At 40.2% G+C, this 8,100-nt stretch overlaps 2 protein-coding genes and 1 long non-coding RNA gene across 3 annotated transcripts in view; 2 read left to right on the top strand and 1 right to left on the bottom strand.

Moving 5' to 3' along the window:
* The window catches only part of cmss1 (cms1 ribosomal small subunit homolog), a 30,642-nt gene extending 27,807 nt beyond the window's left edge, over positions 1-2,835 (top strand). The window contains exons 5-10 of the mRNA XM_058622176.1: positions 8-67; positions 161-263; positions 352-412; positions 510-597; positions 1,804-1,892; positions 2,525-2,835. Of these exons, the coding sequence (XP_058478159.1) occupies positions 8-67; positions 161-263; positions 352-412; positions 510-597; positions 1,804-1,892; positions 2,525-2,608 (485 nt within the window). The 3' untranslated portion in view covers positions 2,609-2,835. The remainder of the gene's footprint in view (positions 1-7; positions 68-160; positions 264-351; positions 413-509; positions 598-1,803; positions 1,893-2,524) is intronic.
* On the bottom strand, positions 1,407-3,160 carry LOC131450021 (uncharacterized). Its single transcript, XR_009234978.1, has 3 exons — positions 3,025-3,160; positions 2,394-2,571; positions 1,407-1,910 (listed from the first exon to the last, which is right to left on the bottom strand). It is a non-coding gene; the product is annotated as an uncharacterized LOC131450021 (long non-coding RNA).
* Positions 3,153-7,876, top strand: tmem30c (transmembrane protein 30C). The gene is made up of 7 exons (XM_058622175.1): positions 3,153-3,483; positions 3,745-3,858; positions 4,436-4,543; positions 5,132-5,222; positions 5,302-5,451; positions 5,543-5,755; positions 5,907-7,876. Exons 1-7 carry the CDS (start codon positions 3,286-3,288, stop codon positions 6,092-6,094), a joined length of 1,062 nt encoding a protein of 353 aa, XP_058478158.1. The 5' UTR covers positions 3,153-3,285; the 3' UTR covers positions 6,095-7,876.
* Positions 7,877-8,100: the final 224 nt, after the last annotated feature.

An 8,100-nucleotide genomic window follows, 5' to 3' on the forward strand; every position in this document is an offset into this window, starting at 1 on the left:
CCTCCAGACTCCTGTTTCGTGTCCTGCAATGACTTGACTCACAGTCTCTCCTCTTATCTGAAACAGAGTGAGTCATAATTCTAACCTTATTTCAGAGAAATCCTTTGATTGTTTCTTCTAAACACACATTTAATGTTCTTTCCTTTGTTTCACCAATTAGTTTGTCCTAAGTGGGCAAAGATTCGAAAGCAGCACGCAGAAAAGAGCTCTGTGATTCTGCTCATCGTCTGCAGCTCTGCTCTCCGAACCATTGAGCTCATCAAGTAAGTAGCGCACCACTACCTACATTTCCCATAGCACAGCTTCACATATAGACTCTAAGGAGTGCATTCTATGTTTTGTCATTCACAGACAGCTAACAACCTTCAAAGGTGACGCCAAAGCATTGAAGCTCTTTGCAAAACATATCAAGGTACAAAAGATGCCGTCGAGTAGTCATGAAGCATGTGGGTTTTGTGCAATGACAAACGGATCTTCTTTGTGTGTGTGTGTGTGTTTTAATTTTTTAGATTGATGAGCAGGTCAACCTTTTACAAAACAATGTCACTCACATTGGAGTGGGGACTCCTGGCAGAATCAGTGCTCTAATTGACAACGGTAGGTAGAGGTCAACCAATCTGGTTCTTCCTGTGGTCTATACAAATCTTGATAGATCAGTGCAGGAAATGGCTGACGTGTTTGTTTAATAGCATTTGTCCGATTGTCTTTTTCCCCCTCCATATGATAGAACATAATGGTTACATAATAAATTAAACACATAATCGCTTAAATGAAATAAACATTTATCCAATTACACTCATGGTCTGCATGTTGTGCACTACAGTGCCATTTTATATACATACTCATGACCATATACATATTAGGGTTGTCAATCGATTTAAAAATAAAAAATAATAATAATTATTATTATTTGCACAATTTTCTAATTTTCTATTTTTTTCTAATTAATCACGATCAATTACAGAAAAATGTGCCTGAAAATAAACCTGACAGATATTTATTTATATACAATCATTGAATGAATGTAGAATCAACACAAAAAGTATATTTAAATTCAAAGACTGTTTTAATGGCTTTCTTGAAGTACAAATTTGGCACAAAAAAGGCATCTCGATGTTTTAAACATGTTGGTAAATCCTTACACGAAGAAATACAGCACACAGAAAACACTGGTGAAAGAGAGCACACAAACACACAAGTCAGGGAGGGCAAGAGAGAAAACACAAACTCACATGGAGAGAAAGAGGGAGAGAGAGAAACAGCACACACACACAAACACACACTTTAGTTTTGTTCAACAAGCCGTCGGGTAACTTAAAATGAAATTTTCCACCTAAAAGTCCGTCCTTATCCATCTTTGCGCCACAGACTGTCCTTTAACCAGGATGGCTCGGTTTGCCTGCACACGTCGCCACCAGAAGTAAACAAACAGCGTTGAACGCGTTAATGTTGACAGCACTAATGCATACATATACTGTATATACAAACACACACATATATATACACACAATTATCAGGACTTTGATTTTTAAATGATAATCGGTTACTGCTGATTATTTGGAAAAATCTGCAAAAATGTGCTCAGTCAATAAGCCTAACCCATTAGTCGGTGTACTTCTAAAGGCAGTTGACGACATGAGTCTGACTGTTTTTTAAGTCCGTAAGTAAGTATTTATATAGCACCTTTTAACAGGAAAAAAAAAATCACAAAGTGCTTTACAATGAAATAAATACAATAAAAATAAATCCTCTCAGGGCTTTAAATGTCTTCCTAATGTGTGTAAACTCTGGTTATTATTACAGACGGTTTGAACTTACAGTCACTGAAATACATGGTTCTGGATTGGAACTGGAGGGACCAGAAGCTCAGGAGGATGGTGGACATTCCCGAGGTGACATACTGCCCCCTGCTGGAGTGAATAGATCATTGACTTGTTTTGACCAAACACAACATACTGAATTGATTATGAGATGGTGTCTGAAGATAGTTAAAGTAGTCTTCCTGCACGCACATGTGCTTTTAATGATGTTGTGAATCTTGGTTTCTTCTTGTCCTTTTATAAGCAGAAGATGTGAGATGCTTGTGTTTACATCATTCTGCTCACTTTAAATCTGAGCTGTACTGTGTGTTCTGTTGAATTATTAAACAGTTACACTGCCAAAGGGAAATAGGAAACTAAGCAGCAATACAAACAGGTAAATGGCCTTTTTTTTTTTAGATCTGTGGGTCGTGAATTGCAGGTTACACACAAAAAGGTGTAACCTTCTTCTAACAGTTTGTTGATGGTGAAATACTGACATTATTATTATCATCATTAAGGGAGAGACCACACATATAACAGTTGAGAAGACATTGAGAAGACATTTGTCATCAAAAGGTCCTTTTAATTTACCTGAGCAAGAAGTCTAATTAGACGCATGTTGTCATTCAAAGCAGAATGCCCTTTTTTATCTGTAGTGTCTGAGATTGTTCTGAAAGTGTTAAATTCAGGGTTTGTTTTTCCCTTTTCTGTGTCTTTTCCAGGTCAAACTTGACTTCATGAAGATGCTGGAGAGTGGTATCCTCAAAGGCTGCAAAGAAGGCAAAATCAAAGTTGGACTTTTTTAAACTGCACATAGTGAACTTGTTGATAAACTTTGTAGGTGTTTGAAGCACTGATGGTCTCAACATGACGAGGGGCCTCATCCTGTTTGTTTCCCCTTTGTGTGCCTGTGAAACTGCTTTTACTATTTTCAGAGACTGTGTCAAACGTGTGGTGCTGTTTGTTCTCTCTTGTAGTCCGACACAATGCAACAGTGTGATGGATTGAATAAACAGATTGAGAATGAAAGCGACATCCTTCTGTTTGTGTACTCCGACCCGAGGAAGTCCCTCCTACCGATGTCTGAGGTCATACGTTTACTTGCCCACTAGAAAGTCTCATTTATCATAGCATCCTTTTTTAATAAAGCCTTTTAAAGCAGCAGAGACCATATGATATCCCGGGGTAAATTACCTAAAAGATAAAAAAAAAAAATACAAACCTGCTTGTTGCCTTGTAGAAAGGAGGAATCGCTCAAAAATATGGAAGTACCAAAAAAAAGAAAGAGGCAGTTAGTAAAGGATTGATGTTAATAAGTAACAGACCACAACAATCTCCCCGCCCTGCAAGGCCTGCTGGGAAAAGCTGTGTTGTGTGTGCGTGTGCTGGGAGATATTGCTGAAATAAAGAACAGGAAGAGATAGTGGTGCCTTGTCGCTGTGTAGCAAGTTCCTCTCTTTTCCCCCCGCTGAACGTCCCTCTCATGGGTAAAGTGAAGGGCAAACTTGGGCCCTTGGCTCGGAGGCCAGACAATTCTGCCTTCAAACAGCAGAGGCTACCGGCCTGGTCTCCCATGTTGACCGCTAACACTGTGCTGCCTTTCTTCTACATTATGGCTTTGATATGTTTGCTGCTGGGAGTGTGGCTGCTTCTCACAGTTCAGAGCACACGGGAAATAAAGGTGAGTGTAAAATATTGCACTTAATATTTTAGTAGTTATTTTATCTTCTATCTTTTTTTGCAGGGTGAAAATATTGTAATGAAATCGACACGGTTTGTACTGTATGTGTAAGAGAAGCAGGAAGACGGAAGAGACTGACTGCCGTTCGTGTGTGTAATAAATAAAGGAGTGTCAAAGATGAAAGGTCTTTGGTTTGGGTTTGCATGAGATAAAGAGGAACAGTTTGCCCACAATTTACAATGAACACTCTTGTCTTTGCAGCTGGACTACACTGTTGGGCCTTGTGAGAAATGTTATAACAAGCGTAAAAATGTCACCAGCGCGGCAGAGGACTGCAAATGCACAGTGGAGTTTACCATTGAGAAACGGTTCAAGGTAAATAACCTTTAAAGCTGCAGTGTGTAACTTTAGCTGATTTTGTTTGTTTTCATTATTCTAACTCCGTTTGGCCTTCGTGAACAGAAACAATGTAATATTTGAATAATGCATCATTCATCTCAAAACAGGCTCTGTTGAGCAATACTATCAGACCAAGAGGAGTTTATCCCATCGAACTGCTGAACAACCGGGTTTTTAAGCAGACAAATTCACATCTGAAACTTTTTGTGGGCACTTCTCCACCTGTTTGCAGCCGTCTTGCTTTTCTAGAGCAATGTTGGTCTAAAACAATCGCTTCCTGTGTGCAGCGCAGGAATGTAGTAGGGCAGCACAAACTCTGAACACAGGGAGTTGTGGGGACCTGATTGGCAGTGGTTTGAATGCATTGGACAATTGTTTATATTTAAAAGTTACCCACTACAATTTAAAGTTTCATAATAATGTTACTCAAGTTTGGTTGAATGCTCTGTATAAGCTTTTAAATTGACCTTTAATTAAACCTTTGTAGTCAGTTGTATTATGTATCATGTATCATGACCGACTGAGCTGATCTTTATCCCTCTGCTGTTTTCAGGGAGACGTCTTTTTTTATTATGGCCTCAAAAACTTTCATCAGAACCTCCGCAGATACATGGACTCCAGGGACGATGGGCAGATGGTCGGCAGGAAGTACAACTTAAAGGTAACTCCTCGTTATTGTGCATTAATTCATCAGACTGCACAGCTGTTATTGCCTGGCATTGCTAACAATGACTAGCCCAAGATGCGTTTGGGTTAAGGTCTATGTATTTTTTCCAACTTCTCAACTGGAACATGGTGAAGTCGGGGTCGCTCCCAGTTCCCAAATCTGTGTTCTGATGTAAATGGGAAGCAGCAAAAGTTTCTCTTGCTGCATTCTACTGGGATGTTACCCAGAGATTATTCTAAGTGTTCAGACATACAGCCCCTATAGAGGAGTGCATTGCATGTCTGAAAGCAGATTCAGTCTCGGGCGTGACAGTAAATATAGGGAGAAACTTAACGGGTATCACACAAGACTTTATCCAATTGGGAGCCAGAACTCCACAAAGATGTGATTCTGTGCTGTTGAGTTCAGGTGTTTTGTCGTGTGTGTGTGTGTGTCGTGTCATCGGTGTAGAGAAGAGAAGGGAATGCTAAAGGCAGCAACAAATTCTGACTGCAACTTAAAATACAGTTGCTAAATAAATATATTTCCTGCTGCTTTGTGGCTCATTTGACACTGTTAATCTACCTTGGTACTTTCTGTTAGAACCCCAGTTCATACTGCAAGCCATTTGAACGTGACCAGAGTGGACTCCCCATTGCTCCCTGTGGTGCTGTGGCCAACAGTATCTTCAATGGTAAGCTCTGTTACTTAAACACACCATCAGTGGTCACAACTCTCCCCCTCCTCCTGTTGACTCACATCTGTTCTCCCAGACTCCTTCACTCTGATGTATCATGGACCCAGCAGTACTCCAGTTAAGGTTCCGCTGTTGCGTAGAGGCATCACCTGGTACACCGACAAAAATGTCAAGTTCCGCAACCCCAAGATGAACAGCTCCATGAATCTAGCTCAAGTGTTTGAAGGTAAATATGTCTTTAACCTTTGAGTTCAGCAGAGGAAATGTTGTAGTTTCTCGTCAGTAGTTTGTTGCGTCTGTTTGCATTTGTCACTCAGGCACTGCAAAGCCACTGTACTGGAAGAAGCCGGTGTATGACCTTGATCCCTTGGACCAAAACAACAACGGCTTCATATATGATGATCTGATCATATGGATGAGGGAGGCGGCCTTCCCCAACTTCAAGAAGCTCTATGGAGTTTTACACCGCGCTGAAAAGCCCTTTACTGGGGGGCTTCCAGCAGGGAATTACAGCATCGACATATTCTACAGTATCCTTCCACTGCTGTCATGTGGGAACTTTTACGGTTGTATTTGTGTCTTTTGTCTTGGGGACTATTTTTGTGGCTACAAGCCAGCTATATTCCAAACAGCTTCTCTTTGCAATCACCTATTTTCTTCCTTGACCTCAACCTTTTCCAGACTTCCCTGTGCAGCCTTTCCAAGGCAGGAAGGAAATAGTGCTGACCACACTGACCTGGTTTGGAGGTCAGAACCATTTCCTGCCCATCGCTTACTTGGTGACCAGCAGTCTCATCCTATTGATCGCAATCGCCCTCACGGTGGTGTGGTGCAAGTTTGGAAAGAACGGAAAGAACATGGAGGAATGACGGGCGGACAGTAAACACTTTGAAGCAGCAGATTTAGAACTGCTTTAAATGACAGAGCAGGAAAAACAAATTGGTCAAACAAGACCATGACAACATATGCAGTAAAACCAATGAAGAGGTATGTTTGACAACTTAATGATCCACATATTTGACCAACTGTGTTGAAGCTTTTCGTACTTTTTGATTTTGTGAAGGCATTTCTTAACGCGCACCATATTGTTCCTGTACAGTTAATATTTATAAACTCAGTCAGTGTGGCATAGAGGCTGAATCTCATGTCTCAGTGAATGTACAGAAAATAAGTGATCACGTAGAATACTGATGGTCATCAGCTAACCGATATAAACTCACCCTTCCATCATCTCTTCAGACTACTGTTTCTAAATTAATGTTATGTGTGAATATAGTAGGTGCTTATAATGCTACTATTATAGTACCCACAGCGATGTTAGCATTTCTCTGCCGACACATTTAGCGATTTTGAGCTAAATGTGGCCAATGCAGTCTTACTGTACAATCTTAGTTTAGCATGTTAGCAATTGTTTATTACCTGATTAGCAAATAGAGCTTGCAGGAATTGTTAAATTGTCAGATATTTTATGTTGCAGACCTAATATTGTCATCTAATTGAAATGTTTCCTTGCTACGGTTTAAATGTGGTCATTTATTGTATGCTGTAATTGTATATTCAGTGATATTATGATAGGGCCAGTGTATAGAACCTAATGGAGGAATATCAATGGAAATGAAATACAATATTTATTTATCTTTAATCGCCTAAAAATAAAGAATTAATTTGGAATAAGTCCTTTATGTCACACCTTTTCCAAGTCCACCATGTTTGATTGCAAATGATATGCAACTTTACCTGTAGATGCCACCAAATCCTGTACGACTGTATTTTTCTTGCCTTTTACTTAAAAGTTAATCATATCTCCTGGCTAGTTTACATGATCAACATAGAACCAGGTGTTACAGACGTAGTGTGATTTATATTGTAATTTGGGTCAGACAAGATTTGTAAACCCAGCTTGAAGTGAATATGTAAAAACAACACACACAGACATTGAGCACTTTAGGGACTCACAATCTGATATCGGTCCGATATCAGCCAAAAAACGAATATTATCGGATTATATCGGGCTGCCTATTAAATCTCCGAAGCGCTCCGATACAAGCAGTCCATTCGCTCCAGCACTTCTATCCAGCAGCCCGCGTTGTGATCACGTGGGCTCGGATGTTTGGATGCATGTAGAGCCCACATGCATGTGTGTGCTACTGCTATTTCAGAGGTTAAACATTTTTATTTAACCTCTGAAATCAGAGGCTACGAAGCCGCACGGCGAGTGCGAGCTAGCCGTTAGCACCACGCTAGCTCATCCTGAGGCGAGCTGCAAAAACATTGTTTAATAAACCAGCGCCACCTGTCGACTTTCAATAGCCTCCGTTTGCTAATTATACCCTAAAAAATAGCCATGACAAGAGCGTTCTGTGTTTTAAATGTGTCCTGAATCTCCACACACGGAGATAAGTACGTCTCCGGCGGGCCGGGTTTACCATGGGTTTACCTGCGGGAGGAGTCACTCACCCTGAGTGGGTTGGGCTAATCCCAAATAGTGAAAACAAGGGGGGTGTTCTCTGAAGACACGCTGTTACCTGTGAAACACGGGTGCTCTGAAAACCATGAAATTTAATATTGGCAAAAAAATCTTATATTCTTATGTTGAAGGTTAAAATGTATGTAACCCATTGGTTAATAATAAATGGGTCAGTTTTTCCTCATATCCACTGTTGCTGACGATTGTTCTCTGTTTAAGTAATATCACTTGTTCAAATCTATTCTAACACTCCACACTACAAAATAAGTAATGAAAGTATGTATGATTCATGCTGATATTGTATCAGATCGGTATCGGCCAATACTCAAGGCTGCAATATCGATATCGTATTGGAAGTGAAAAGTTTTATCGGGACATCCCTATTGATATCCCGATACTACTGTTTTC

Source organism: Solea solea, chromosome 2, assembly GCF_958295425.1.
Source record: "Solea solea chromosome 2, fSolSol10.1, whole genome shotgun sequence".
NCBI classification, from domain to species: domain Eukaryota; kingdom Metazoa; phylum Chordata; class Actinopteri; order Pleuronectiformes; family Soleidae; genus Solea; species Solea solea.